The sequence below is a fragment of the Misgurnus anguillicaudatus genome, unplaced genomic scaffold (assembly GCF_027580225.2).
Source record: "Misgurnus anguillicaudatus unplaced genomic scaffold, ASM2758022v2 HiC_scaffold_29, whole genome shotgun sequence".
NCBI classification, from domain to species: Eukaryota; Metazoa; Chordata; class Actinopteri; order Cypriniformes; family Cobitidae; genus Misgurnus; species Misgurnus anguillicaudatus.
The window spans coordinates 6,733,283-6,749,569 of NW_027395279.1; the positions used below are offsets into that span (position 1 = coordinate 6,733,283).

General features: G+C 38.9%; 1 protein-coding gene across 1 annotated transcript; it reads right to left on the reverse strand.

Moving 5' to 3' along the window:
* Window positions 1-3,950: 3,950 nt before the first annotated feature.
* Window positions 3,951-7,823, reverse strand: LOC141362757 (uncharacterized). Its single transcript, XM_073864974.1, has 2 exons — window positions 6,570-7,823; window positions 3,951-6,453 (listed from the first exon to the last, which is right to left on the reverse strand). The coding sequence occupies exons 1-2, from the start codon at window positions 7,821-7,823 to the stop codon at window positions 4,756-4,758; spliced, it is 2,952 nt and encodes a 983-aa protein (XP_073721075.1). The 3' UTR covers window positions 3,951-4,755.
* Window positions 7,824-16,287: the final 8,464 nt, after the last annotated feature.

The window sequence follows — 16,287 nt, forward strand, 5'->3', positions numbered from 1 at the left end:
GCCTCCGGCTCGCTGCCCACCGAACCGTTTATTTGTGCCGGAAGGGTTACGGTCAGACGTCCTCCAGTGGGGTCATGGTTCCAGTGTTGCTTGTCACCCAGGGGTTAGTAGAACTAGGTTTCTAGTCAAGCAACGATTTTGGTGGCCTGGTATGGCTCGTGACGTCCACGACTTCGTCTTGGCTTGTTCGGTTTGTGCCGTTGGTAAGACTTCCAATCGTCCTCCAGATGGGTTACTTTTACCGCTGTCTGTCCCTTCGAGACCCTGGTCCCACATTTCGCTAGATTTTATTACCGCCCTCCCACCCTCTAAGGGTAATACGGTGATTTTGACCGTAGTGGACCGGTTCTCGAAGGCGACCCATTTCATTCCCTTGCCCAAATTACCATCAGCCAAGGAAACAGCGGTAGCTGTCATTGACCACGTCTTCCGAATACATGGCCTCCCGACAGACGTGGTCTCTGACAGGGGTCCCCAGTTTGTGTCCAAATTTTGGAGGGAGTTCTGCAAATTGCTAGGGGCGACTGTTAGTCTTTCATCCGGGTTTCATCCCCAGAGCAACGGTCAAACCGAGCGAGCCAATCAGGACGTCGAAAGGGTGTTGCGATGTCTGGTTTCCAAGAATCCTTCATCCTGGTGTCAGCAACTCTCAATTGTGGAGTACGCACACAATTCTCTGCCGGTGTCATCTACGGGCATGTCTCCATTTAAGTGTAGTTTAGGGTACCAACCACCTAATTTTGTCAGTACTGAATCCGAGGTGTCGGTTCCCTCCGCAAACGCACTAGTCCAGAGGTGCCACCGCACCTGGACCAGAGCTCGCAGAGCTCTGCTCTAGGCAAGGTCACGCACCAAGGCCAAGGCCGATCGCCACCGGTCGAAGCCTCCCCGATACGTCGTCGGTCAAAGAGTGTGGCTTTCAACCCAGAATATTCCGATGCGTTCCGTCTCGAATAAGCTTGCTCCCAAATTTATTGGCCCGTTTTCTGTTACCAAAATCATTAATCCGGTAACAGTGCGTCTTAGCCTTCCTCCTGCGTACAGGAGGGTTCACCCCGTCTTTCACGTTTCCAAAATTAAACCGGTGATTTTTTCCCGTCTTAATCCGCCTGCCCCGGTTCCCCCTCCGCCTCGTATCGTTAATGGGGAGACCACATATTCGGTTAACCGTATTCTGGACTCCAGACGGAGGGGACGCGGATTTCAGTACTTGGTGGATTGGGAAGGTTACGGTCCGGAGGAGAGAAGGTGGGTTCCTGCTCGGGACATACTGGATCACCGCCTTATTGATGAATTCAATCAGCAGGTAAAGCAGGCTGGGAACGCCGAGGGGCGTTCCTAGGGGAGGGGGTACTGTCACGGTAGGAAAATCCATTGTTTTCCTCCGTGTCATGTTTGTGTGTGTGTGTTGCTCACTTACCCTGCCATGTGCTCGTTAGAGCAATCCCTTTCACCTGTGTGTTGATTGTCTCGCTCCAGCTGTCCATCATTACATCATCTCCATATATACTCATCTGACTTTCTGTTCCCTGCCAGATTCTATTGTTTGCTCAGTCTCCGTGTTGCTTGGTTGTTCCCTGTGCTTTGGATTACGTGTTTCAGTTTGGATGTGTATTGTCGTCGTCGTCTTCGTGTGGATGTTCCGTGTCAGTCTGGATTTCACCACTGCTCACCACTCCACCAACGTCGCACTCAAAGCACCAACTTCCACCGTAGTCATCGTCACCATTGCCATCAACAACACCGGACTGGATTACTTCCGCATTGACATTGAATTCTCTCTCTTTGTTTATATTTAATAAACATTGTTCTACCATAAAGACTCAGAAGGCAAGTGAACGTTTGAATGACATTTATTCCATGTTGACTTAAAAGACAGAAATTCAAATCAATCTCAAAATTAAATAGATGCTTAAGTCTCGTATAGATTCTTTTGGCATATGCCCCGCCTTTCGTCCGGTTCTAGCTGTAGTCCGGCAGATCCTGCCTGATGTTGAAGGCAGGGGCGGAGCCTACCCCCGGACAAAAGAACAGGGAACAACCTGGTGGTGGTGGGGAGGATGGAGGCGAACTTCAGCTACGACACCTACGGGCAGCAGGAGAGAGTGTTAGTTCAGCGTTTAAATAGTCGGCATTGAGCTGTGATTGGTAAGCCGATTTTATGAATGAATGACGTGGTATTAGAGTCTTCCTGGTAGAACTTACGCTGACGCTTTCATTTCTACCATAAAGACTCAGAAGGCAAGTGAACGTTTGAATGACATTTATTCCATGTTGACTTAAAAGACAGAAATTCAAATCAATCTCAAAATTAAATAGATGCTTAAGTCTCGTATAGATTCTTTTGGCATATGCCCCGCCTTTCGTCCGGTTCTAGCTGTAGTCCGGCAGATCCTGCCTGATGTTGAAGGCAGGGGCGGAGCCTACCCCCAAAAGTGAAGTAGATCGACTGGCTTGATTGCTAGGGAATCAAAGAGATGTCAAACCTGAAACAAGAAAAATGTTAAGAAGGAATCAGACTTCTTAAGCTATAAACGCTATTTATTGGAACCCCCCCAAAAATAAAGCCACGATAGGCATAGGCATTCCATTTAATGTCTGATTTACACGAAGGGAAAAGGATAAGAATTACAATATGCTTCGTCGTAAAATGCCACGGTAGGCTATACGTGGATAGGTAGCCCCGACAGGCGATATGTAAAGCCACGATAGGCCACAGCGATCGATAGCCCCGATAGGCGATATGAAAAGCCACGATAGGCTACGTCGATCAATAGCCCCGATAGGCGATATGTAAAGCCACGATAGGCTACGTCGATCAATAGCCCCGATAGGCGATATGTAAAGCCACGATAGGCTACGTCGATCAATAGCCCCGATAGGCGATATGTAAAGCCCCGATAGGCTACGTCGATCAATAGCCCCGATAGGCGATATGTAAAGCCACGATAGGCTACGTCGATCAATAGCCCCGATAGGCGATATGTAAAGCCACGATAGGCTACGTCGATCAATAGCCCCGATGAGCGATATGTAAAGCCACGATAGGCTACGTCGATCAATAGCCCCGATAGGCGATATGTAAAGCCACGGTAGGCTACGTCGATCAATAGCCCCGATAGGCGATATGTAAAGCCACGATAGGCTACATCGAAGCTGCAGAGATACGTAAAAAGCATGTAAGAATTTAGACGAGTAACCACCTTCAGTTTGCCCTGAAGAAAGACCAGACTTCTAGAGTAAGAACGCTATTTATTAGACCCCCTAGGCTAAATAAACCTTGTTAAGCAAAGGAATAAATCATGAAGGTAACATTATTTGAGAGCCACGATAGGCAGGATAAAACCACAATTGAAATGTAGTCATAAGAAGGAAGCATAATTATCATAAAGCTGTGTTGCAGTCATAGTTCAATAATAGACTTATGATATGAAAGCCACTATAGGCTGCATTGATTGAAAGCCCCGATAGGCATATGTGAAACCACTAGGCTGCGTTGAAGGGGCTACGTTAAAAGAGAGGGCATAAAATGTAAGAAACTCGTAAGACAGGTTAAACCACCGCTAATTTTAAATCATGATTAAATTAACCATTACAGTTGAAAGATAAAAAGGCGTGAGCAATGATAGTCAAAATTAGCCACGATAGGCAACTATACTTGATGACGGATTTCTTTTATTAAGAAAATAATAAGAGCCGTCACTATGGCTGAGTTTAAATTTAGAGAGGTCGATGTGAAATTTTAGACGTATAACACCACCACCAGTATCTGCCGTAATAGACATACCTTGTATGCGCGTGAGAGGGTCTGCTGAGCAGTCAGTAATACTGAGTCGGACCTGATATAGGTCTCATAAGCCGTTGAGTTCCACCTGCTGAGCGTTTTGATGGTCGAGTCTGGAATGCCGCATTCAGCTGCTGTAGTAGCAGCTCCAATTCGAAATGAGTGCCCGGTATATAATTTAGGGGAGAGATCGCACAATGCCAAAACTGAAGCTAGATGAGATGAAAACCAATGCTTTGTCATAGGAAGACCATTAGGAAGGATGAATAGGGGGAAGTTATGAGGGGTGCGTGGTCGGGCTTTGAGATATTGAATCATAGATGTAAAGGGACAATAAGGGTTATCAATTTTTGAAATGTAAATTGACACACCTGATCCTGATGTATCTGTTTTTGAGTGTTTAATAAATAAAGCAAAAAAGGTGGGTGAAAAACATAAATCTGAAAATGACAAACCCTTAGCTGGATTAAAACGTTGTGTGTGGCAGGCGAGTTCGCCTAAACGCATAAAACCATAGAAAGCTGTTAAAAACACAGTTTCTAAAAGGGTATTGGTATAAGCAGAGAATGGACCGTTACGTACGGAAGAAACTAATCTGTGTAACAAGTCGAGTGTGATGGGGAGGCGTTTGTCGGGAATCTTAGGAATACTTTTCTCTATGCCTTTTAATAGAAGCCGGATCGAGGGCGTAGAAAAAAGACTTGGAAAGTCAGGATTAAAATATCGTGCGTGGAATTGGATGCCAGCCAGCAATTTACGTATAGTTGCGATTTTAAGATCGCGTGACTCATGGCAACTGACTATGAACGTGCATACAGTTGAAATTAAAATGGGGAATAATGGGATATGAAACGAGAAACAAAAGGTCGTAAACCAAGACCACGCGGAACTGTATGCTTTGCGAGTAGATGGCGCTACTCCTTGTGTAATATAAAATCTGGCAGAATTAAGCAGATGGTTATAGTGGGAACCTAATCCAGGATGATTTCGTGCAGTGTCGGGCATGGTGTTGGAATCTCGTTTGCTGCTGGGCAAAGCCGCCTGAAAGCCTGTAAACGAAAGCGAGAGAGAGCATCAGCAATGGCATTTGATTTTCCTGGGATATGTTCGGCTTTAATTGTGAAATTATTGATGACGAATTGCCATGTTACACGTCTAAGAATAGACATTATAGCCTGGCAATGTGATCGACCTTTGTTAATGATTTCGACAGTGGCTACATTATCGCAGTACATTGTAATGCGTTTACGTGACCAGGCTGGACCCCAGAGGACGCTGGCTACGGCGATAGGATATAACTCGTAACACGCAATCGACGGAGCTGTAACAGTTAAGTGAGAGAATGCAGCAGGCCATTTCTCTGAAAACCATTCCCCCTGAAAGTATCCCCCAAAACCAATAGAAGGGGCTGCATCGGTGTAAAGCTCTAGTTCGGCGGATGATTCGGAATTGTCATTATAGAAGAAGGAAACACCATTCCAGTTCTTAAGCAAATGTGACCAAAACCTGAGGTCTGAAGCACACCCTTCGTCTAAAGTTATTGTGTCCGTCAAATTAACTACTGAGTGAGCCAAGGTCAGCAATCGAGAAATAAAGGAGCGACCTTGAGGGATAATTCTCATTGCGAAATTTAGATGTCCCAGGAGAGACAGCATGTCGTGTTTAGAAACGGTTCGACGCTCGAGAAAAGATTCGATGAACGACCTAATTCTGACGAGTTTCTCGATAGGGAGTGAAGCTTGCATCTTTATCGAATCGAGAATGATGCCGAGGAATTCAATCGAGGTAGACGGACCCATTGTTTTCTCATTTGACAGGGGAATGCCTAATTCACAAAATAAGTGCTTTAAGATATCGAGCACAGAGCGACGTGAAGAAGGGAAGTCTATTAGCAGAAAGTCGTCTAGAAGGTGTAGCACGAAGGGGAGATTGCAAACGTTCAACAGAATCCAACACAGAGCTTCCGACAGGCAATTAAAAATGTGCGGGCTACTCCTACAGCCGAAAGTGAGTCTCACTGCGAAATAGAATTTTGATTCCCATTTAATGCCGAAAAGAGGCCAATCAGAAGGGTGAATAGGCATTATTTTGAAAGCATCTGTAATGTCTGCTTTTGCTAGGCATGCACCAAGTCCCGCTATTTTAATGAGATGAATGGCGTTATCGACTGAGGCGTAGTAAAGCGAGAAAGGTTCTAAGGGAATGCATTCGTTGACACTTGCGAAAGTGTTAGAATGCGGTGACGACATGTCGAAAATCAGGCGTTTTTTCCCGGAATATTTACGTGTAGCTATGCCGATAGAGTTAACACGGAAGGGTGAAAAAGGAGGAGAGCTGAAAGGGCCGATAAGGTAACCTTTATTCAGTTCTTTGGCCACGAGACACGAAACTACATCAGGTTCAGTTAAGGCAGACTGCAAATTATTAGCTACATAAGAAGTGGACATCGGGTACAGGACACCAACCCTGAAACCTTGAGAAAGCCCAGTAATTAAATAGTCTACGAACGAAGGATCAGGGTGAGATGAGAGGTAACTTGAGAGTGTTGTAATGTTAATTGGAGTAGAAAGGTGATCGTTCAGAATCTTTTGTGAGACGGCGCTTGTCCTCTTGTCGCAGGCCTGAAGCGTCGTGGGCAGACAGATTTTGGATGCGGGTCCTTGCAAGAGCTGCAAACATGGGAAAATTTACATTTTGAATAAGTACATACAGATTCATTAAAATTATTACAGACAGGAATGCCATTAAATTCAATAATGGGACGGCCCTTTACGTCTATTGGTACGTGTGCAGAGTCAGCACCATGGACAGCGGGCGCAGCTCGTGCAGTCAGTGTCTTAGGGCAGAAAGGTGCAGAGTGACCGTGCGAGCTGCACACTGCGCAAGCCAGAGTTTTCTGACCGCCGAAATGGCGAACCAAAAGTTCAGAGTCAGTAATGGACCAGTCCAGTTTGGTGTTGAAGAGTGTAACGAACGAAGCGGCTTTGGCTGAAAATGATTTATGATATTCATAAAACAAAGTGCCCCCATATCTTAAGTTAAGATCTGCCAGCATTGCCAGGTAAATGTCTAATTCTTCTCTGCGTTCTGGAAAAACCTGACACATGATATCTCTATAAGTGCCGAAAGCCGTGACGAATTCACAGAACGAGAGGTTGCGATGCAGTCTGGGATCTGAAGTTTTGAGATAGACTGCCACGTCGCCACAGTCAACCATTTGCCGATCTACTGCTGGTGACGGGAGCAGCAAGGCAGCCAGATTGATGTTCTTACCGTTAATTATGTCAGATCTCATTTTTTGAGACACTGTAACGGCGGCGGGTGGAACAAAAGGCCTTCCGAAACTTTGAGCGGCAACCGCCGTAGAGAGTGTAAAATGAGGCGTGACGGATGGCAAGGGGACAGACTGAAATGGAATTTGAGTCGTAGATGGAGGGAATGCCGGAGTTACTGAGGACGTGGAGGGTCCCGTGGGAAGATCAGGAAAACTAGGCGGAGCAGAGAGAGCCCGAGACCCGGTGGACGTTGAAGGTAAGGATGTTCCGGGCTGCGTGGCGAGAACTGCCTCGAACGCTCCCATTCTGTTTTGTAGGTTTTTTACATTTTCAGTAAGACCTTGAATAGCTTTTAAAAGCTGTGAGTTAGAGCCTCTTGAGTCATGGCTGGGCGATAGCGTTGATGTGGAGGATTTAGATTTTTTGGCTGGAGGAGAAGAAGATTTAGCAGTGCGTTTCTTAGCTGCTGGTTTGGGATGAGCTTGAGTAGTATTAGCCGCTGGAGAAGAATCCGTTGGTTCGGCAGGGGGGTTGCCTATAGTGTTGGAAGCCAGGAGAACGAGGTCTGTGCGTGAAAGGTCGCTTCTTGCATGAATACCGAAATCCTCTAGAGTGTGAATAATTTTGTCCGAGGGCCAATGGTTCCAAGGACATACTCGTGCTTGGATACGAGAGCTCCGGCGTGGTGATGCCGAAGGGGATGGCGGAACTGTATTGTCGTCCGAATCAGATATCTCGAAATCAACGAGCGTTTTTTGAGACATATTTGAGCTACACGAAAGCGATAGATGAAGGCGAACTTCAGCTACGACACCTACGGGCAGCAGGAGAGAGTGTTAGTTCAGCGTTTAAATAGTCGGCATTGAGCTGTGATTGGTAAGCCGATTTTATGAATGAATGACGTGGTATTAGAGTCTTCCTGGTAGAACTTACGCTGACGCTTTCATTTCTATTTTACACCTGCGCTTGCTTCCGTCTCTTACAAGTCATTACACATATGAAGTGTACTTTGTGAAAGGGCACTGCCCAAGGAAGAGCTTTTGTACATTTTCCCTACATTTTACTATGATCTACTTTTTTTTTTGGTAAGACTTTTTTACCTTTAAAAAATGTTGTGAAAATTTGAAATCTAGTATATTTCAATAATGTATTTCCTATCACAAATTAAATTCAGTAGATGTTATCAAAATATTGAAGCAAAAAAACAGTCATTATTAGGGCTCAACAAAATAATTTAGTAGATAAAAAAGATTTTATAAGATATCAAATTAATTAAACTGCACATTTTAAAGTGGCTTTTATTTTGGCCAGCCTAAGGCATACCTGTGCAATAATGATGCTGTCTAGTTAACATCTTGATATGCCACAAAAATGTTGTGTTTATATTTTTGCTCAGTGTGTGTATTATACGTGTTATTTTTTAATCTTACGTATTTAAAAAAAAAAAATTCTAAAAACTGGAATATATTGATTTAAAATGTCAAGCAATATTAAGGATATCTACTGTATTAGAAATAATCTGTTAGTTAAATACTTATTTTTGATGTAGGATACATTTTACACAAAATAGCTGTTCAATTTAATGATTTATTTTGGTTTGTCCAACTAAGAAAATCACTTAGGTGACATTAAGAGTTTTAATTAAGTTACTTTAATCTTTTATTTTGGTGATAATTACATAATTTCATTCATATATTTTTTTTACATTGTAATGTGATACTAATTCACATCACTAGCTCTGTTTCTTATTCCACGGGCTGGTGCTTTAGTCTGACTGGTTTAGAAATTAGTTATTTAAAAAAATGATTGTCCTGTCATCAATTATTTTTCATATCTGTTCTCATATAAGCAACTTATTATTTAAAGGTGTTTTATCATTTGAGGCCTAATATGTTGTTAAATAGAAATAAAGGAAAGGAAAGTTCAAAAAATGTCATTTAAGGTAATGGACACCTGACAAAATTTTATTTTGAGAAAAAGAAATGTGAACATGACATAAATATCCACACTTTGCAACACAAACCGTTTTATAAAAGTTGCTGAGTAAAAGCATCTAAAATTGATAATAATAACGTTTGGCTTTATTTAGTCATGAAACTTTATCACTGAGCTTGTTTTCCTTTTTTCATTTATTTTTTTTAAGTTAGCATACATTTGCATACATTACTGACTAACAAATGTAAAGCTGGTCTTCAAATATAATGTGTGTTTTAGGAGAGTGTTGACTGACTCGCCCATCACAGAAGAGATGAAGATTGTCGTGTTTGCTCTTCTCCTGTCAGCTCAATGTGAGCTCACAACAGCTCTGAAAAGACAACACTTTCATTTTAGTAATGCCACAACATGGACAAAAGCGCAAAGTCACTGCAAAGACAACTATGATTACCTGTCCAGTCTTGATCGCGAGGAGGAAATTACAGCGTTAAGCACAAGAGCAGAAAGTTGGGTTGGCCTGCAACAGATCTCTACAAACAACTGGGAGTGGAGTGATGGAGGCAACAGCAGTTTTATCATCTGGGCAGATGGAGAACCAAATAATTTAGACCTCTGTGCTACAGTGAAAAATGGCCAAATGAATGACAAGAAATGTACGGATTTACACGCTTACTTCTGCTATAAGTGGGACAGTGAACTGATTGTGGTTAAAGAGAATAAGAGCTGGGAGGACGCGTTACAATACTGCAGGACTCATCACACTGATCTGGCCAGTCTGCCAACAGATTTACATCTCATCCAAGCACAACAAGCCACTGCTGAGACATCAAGTGTGTGGACAGGTCTACGGTTCATGGCAGGCTCATGGTTCTGGTTAAGTGGGGTGAATCTGGGATACGTTAGTGCCCATCTGCCAGCCTGTCCTGCTAAATACACTTACTGTGGATCTTTAAACCTAAAAACTCAGCGCTGGGAGAACAGAAACTGTATGGAGAAACTTAACTTTGTCTGCTATTAAAGAGGACGGTGAGTATCAAAGATTATAGATTGATGCTATATGTTATGTTATGATCTTATACTCTGTGTGGATATTCAGTGTTTGCTATACAGTGATTGACTGTTTAATGATTGCATGATGTTATTCAATACTGATATTCTTGTCAAATATGTTAATCTTCTACTAGTTTATAATAATAACATTTTAAAGTTTTTTTCTCTTTTTTTCCAAAGGATTTAAGAATATCAAGAGAAATCTGACAACTTAAGGAATTATGTTTTATGTCTAGGTAGCCACTAACTCTATTCAAAATAAAAATACATAAATTATATAATATCAACATATATTTTTATTTCACTTGCCACACCAAGAAAAAGGCATTTGAAAAAAAATGTTGTTTGCATTTCTTATCTCCTTATGTCACCAGTAACCTCACTCAATGTATATTTTTTCAACACATCCCATCATTTTTTTAAATATCGGCCTCTACCAAAAGGTTGATATGTCACTTAAAGAAAAATTCACATACTATGGAAATCAGAAAATATGAACTATAATACTAGTTTTTTTAAACATAAATCAAAATAAAATAGTATATATAATAAAATAGTTTTGTAAATTAAATCTTCTTTATTTATTGAAGTATAAAATATTAAAATATTTTAGGTTTTCATTTTAATACATGAAATAAAATATATATATATATATTTAATCTTACTTATTTTTTAAGATAATGTTACACACATGAAATATTAATTTGAAATGAGCATTTCTACAAACTTGAATATATTGATTAAAATGTCAAGCAATACTAAGGATATCTAATGTATTAGAAAAAAAAGCTGTTACTTAAATACTTATTTATAATAAGCAGGCTAAAGCATGCACATCAATTTAAATTGGGTGCTCGACTAAAAAAACTTAGTAGTATAGTAATGCAAAGTCGGCAACACCAAAGCTCCAAAAGTATCAAAAATATTTATTGTTTAAAAACAGTGCATGGCATCAGGTTACGTTTCGAGCACGCAGGCTCTTCATCAGACAAAAATATATAATTAATATAATCTATTAATATAATCTATTAATTATATGAATATAATAAAATACTTTAAAAAATCTACTTGAAGAGTTTCGTTGCAAAACGAGATAACCACCGTTTTGTTAATTGTTCAGAAATCTTGTTTTTTGGTTGTGCATTCCTATTAATTTCAATGCAACTGCAGTTTTGATTTAAACCTTCACAACTTAACAAATACAGCTAAGTAGCACCATAAAACAAAATAATAACATGATAACATAATAATAAACATGTTTTGACAAAAATGTAAAAAAATGGATTTATCTCGTTTTGCAACGAAACTCTTAACTTTATTTATTGAAGTATAAAATATCAAAATATTTCAGGTTTTCATTTTAATACATGAAATAAATGAAATAAAATATCTAAAATATATTTTCTTGTTTTTTTAACAATAATTTTAAAGTGACTAAAAGTAACAAAAACCTAAAATAAAAGAAGGCAAAATATAGTAATACAATGGCATTTTACGCTTTTATGATTCATGAAACAAACTGTCAAGTATGGTAGTGCAACAGGATTTTTTTTCTTTCCTTTTTTTAGATGAATGAAAATTTCTGTGTAAACCAGCAATGCTGTGTAGAGTAAGCCGACATTAGAAACAATCCTTCAAACAATATATAACATCATTTAAGAAGTAATTTATAATTAATTTATAATGATTTCTATAAATTAATTATATGAATTCATTATATTTATTTCAAAAAATATCCAGAAGTGGCAAAAACATATAATTTTTATCTCAATTATCTCAATATATTCAACAAGAAATAACAATAGCTGTGTCATATTCATAGAATGATCAGAAATGTATATTTCTCAGCAAATAGTACATTCTGATTGCAGAAATGGATGATCTGAAAACATTACATTAGCTTTTCTACATTTACCATAAAGTGACAAATCAATCGTTTGGTTGAGCACGTTTTTGAAAAGTTATTTAAAAATTTTTTTTTTTAATTTTTTTCATGGCACCAAGTTACATAATTTTGATTACAGTGTAATATGTCAAAAATATATGCTTACCATGCAAAATTTCAACAAGAACAGTTCACATGGCAGGAGGGATTTCTTTCTCTCAGACATTCATCTAAGAAGTTGTGTTGTGACAAGTGCTGTTGATTGACACACTGACATCTAGTGGATTTTTTTGGCATAACATAGCTCAACCAAATAGTAAAGATGTCTCGATCAGCTTGAGTTAATTTAGGTACTCCTCTCAATAAAATATAAGGACTCAAAATGTGCCCGCAACCATTTGGTCGAGCAGGCAGTTAAAGGGGTAAGAAATTAAGTCAACTTGTTTTTCTTTTTAAGCTATGTTTTTTATGTTGTTTTCTTTTTAAGTTATTTTTACATTACAAGTCAAATGTTTAAAAATGAGTGTTGAAATAACTTGTATAATTAAGTTCATGATGCATTTTTTACTGTAGGCCAAATTAGCAAAACATCAATAAGTGTCAACTATTTACACAGTAGTAGTGCATGTGTGATGAATTGAACTGAATATAAATTTATTGTTAATGAATATAAAAAACATGATCAATTTGTTTTTATTATTGTGCTTTTATTTAGCAAGCTAGTTTGATTTATGCCTGTGTAAGGGGTGATGCATACAATACTGTATATATTGTGTGTGTTTACGGGGACTGGGGTATAATGACATGTTTATTAGGCTATAAACCTGGTTTATGGTTAAAAATGCTTGAAAAAAAATTAAAAAATTATAGAAAAGGCATATTTTACAGACAAAAGAAAGACAGAGAGTTAATAAAATTTAAAAGAGCAATGACATCTGAAGAGGATTTGACTGCAGCTATGAACTGTAACAGACTGATGATGACAGGAGCTCTGGAACAGATAATGCTTCTTAACCTGTGTCTCTCAATCATAGAAATATAGCTTATTACACCTTTATTTTAAAGTATTTTTACTGTAAGCCTTTCTTTTTAAACCAAAAAAAGCCTCTGTCACAATTATACTTTAAAAAAAAATAAACATTCCTAGATCACAGTTTAGATTGGTCGGGCCTGGTTGAGTAAAAAAAATTAAATGGCAGCCAAGAAAGCAGCTGAAGCTCAAATTTTCTGTAAATAAAGTAATATTATAAAACGGCCCGTTCTGGTTCTTCATTCTGATTGGTTGAAATGCGTTCTAAGCCATGATAAATTACCCCGGTAACCCCACGGTTCAGACCGCATTACAGAAGTATCACTGCGCCACTGTTGCTACATATTGATTTATGAAAATAAACACCACAGTCTTTAATCATTTTTAATTTTTTTCTACATTTGCACAATTATTGCGATATCTATATAAATGTCAATAAATATTGTTGAGTCATTTCGTCAATAAAGAGAAAACGTTCTCTGAGTTGTTTATATCTTAAATTGATATTTTCGCAATATCCACTAGATGACAATCTTACCCAACTTTAACACTGATGCATTCACTCAACACTAAAATCACTGTGTGTAAGTTTTGATGGCTCTGAATCTGATCTCTTACAAAAGTTCTTCACAAAAATGGAATTATCTCCGCTTTTATCTGAACATTTGAGAGGTGATAAGAGAACAAATGAAGGTAGGATGACACTTTTTTTTGAAAGCGGATCTGTTCTTTCATTTTATGTTTATTTAAAGAAGCTAATTTTTCTAGAAGGCATTAAACTAAAACTGAGTGGCAACTTTTTTTAAAACACTGACGGGGAAAGAGTCAAGCATGCTTCCAAGCATATTTGATCATGACTTCAACAGTGTCAGGATATAAATGTTAATGTATAAATTAGATAAATGTTGATTTATGAAAATAAACACCACAGTCTAAAATCATATTTTCATTGTGTCTTTGCTGCGTCTGTGTTGGTTGGGAACTGCGCTCTGTTTCAGCCACACTTGATTCTGAGGAACTACTTTGTTTGGCAGAAGAGTAATATTTGTTCAAATATAAATAAAAACTTATTTGTGTTTTATTTTATGAAATCCTGCTATGCATATGAAGTAACCATTTTATAAAAGCAATAACCCCCGCGAAGCAGTGGGTTACCAGTGCATTTTATAACAGCTAAGGGGCGTTGTTAGGCACGACACGAAGCTGGTAGCGCAATGCTTCGCGGGGCTTATTGCTTTATTTTACACCTTTTGATTGCATTTCTAGCAAGAAATTAATATTGCAGTTTTCAAATATAAAATTAGTTATCACAAAGGCGCTCTCTGTTTTTATTTCAATCAAATTCAATTACGCTGCCTATGAAGGCTGTCTGAACGTGTTTCGCGGATTCATGCCACAGAAGTCGCTGCTTAATGAGGCAGTGAGGCAACAAGTCAGCTTACCTTGGGTTTCAGACACAGCTTATAAAAGGCATGCATCTCGCAGCGATCACTGGTGAACAATTATGCTCAGATTTAGTTAATCTCAAACCAGCCTCATATGAGTAATCCATTTAAATGTGCTTTACATTGCATGTGGTCCTATGTGATTTCATTTTCTGTATAGGTACAGTATACATGATGATGACAAATTCCCTCTTCCTGACTGATAAGCAGCAGAGAAATCATGACTTTATGAAATTTTATAAACAGTTGCAAAAGTGTTTTTTAAAAGTGCATTCACTAGCTCACATTAAAAATACCCTGGTTTACTTTAGTATTTACTATAGTAAATACTAGTAAATTATAATATATTGAAAATTTGTTAATGTTTACTGCAGTGTTCTGTGTTAACTAAAGTGAATTGATCATATGTGGTAAACACTGTATTATACTTTAACATTCACTATGGTAAAGTTAAAAAACACAATCGTATCTACACATTTTACTACAGTTTTACTATAGTAAATACCAGAGGTGGGAGTAAGTCACACATGTGCAAGTCACAAGTAAGTCTCAAGTCTTAACCTTCAAGTCTCAAGCAAGTCCAAGTCATTTTTTGTGAGAGTCAAGTCAAGTCAAGTCACTGCTTTATGTCAAGCAATTCAAGTCAAGTCGTAGCTTGAGTCAAGCAAGTCACTGACAAGTCATACAGATGTTTGATGATTTAACTAAATGCATATCTAAAGTTAAATCTACAGTAGTTATGGACTATGAGCGTTTTATTTGCAACAAAAAAATATTAAAAGGTGCGCGCCTGCAACGACTGTATACTGTCTGAATATTCTAAAATAAGCAATAAAAACCTTTATTAAATAAAAGTGTGCATTTATCAGAAAACATATTTTTCTTGTCACTTTTTTAGTATTATAAGTTATGTTTTATGTTAATATTATTCTGTTTATGCTGCGTATATATCTCAGGTTGATTAATTTCATATACTGTTGAATAGTTTAATCTACATCAACGTGTCATATTTTTTTTTAAATAAATTGATATTTTTCTGATTCCATATTTATTTTATTAAGTCAGAAATGTCTCCGCTGTGTCCTGCTGACAGGCGCAGTGGGCGCATGCAGCAGGTGACGCCAATTATGGGTCATCTGAAGGTTAGACTGTCTCATTTCAGTTCTCTTCTCTTCGCGAACTTCTGAGGCTGCCACCTTGAAAGACCGAGTGCTCACCTTTCAAGGTCTAATGCTTAGAAGGTCGCAGCCCTTGATTTGGGACACAGCTACTGTTACACATGCGTTTTCTCTTTTAGCGGTTTACTTTCTCTTAAGACCTAAATGGCCATATTTATGAGGATACTTGCAAAGGCAGGAATTTTGATGCATATGTGTATATAGGGCCAATAAGCGGCAAAAAATACTCACAAGCTTAATGAGCAGCGGATGCGCAACTTGCACGCTCCTCTCACACAGAAACAGCATGCGCATTATTTAGCACTGTTGCTTGTGTTTGTTCATCACGGCCTGAGGCTGCGGTGCTTAAATATGTGAACAAATGTTACGTTTTTGTGACCATGCATATGCGCGCTCTCCCTCTGTTTGCCTGCTGCGTCACGTGGTTAGATTACGCTCTTGCGTGCATTCAAAAACAAACAAAAAAAAGTTATTTCGAGTCATTTAACTCAAGTCCGAGTCAAGTCTCGAGTCATGAATGTCAAGTCAAAGTCAAGTCGAATCTTTTTTTAATATTTGTCAAGCAAGTCTCAAGTCTCAAATTTGCGACTTAAGTCTGACTCGAGTCAAGTCATATGACTTGAGTCCCCCATCTCTGGCATTTACTACTCTCACTGCTTCTGCTAACAATGCCTAGTCTGTCTAGCATTCCTTTCCCTTCCAGTT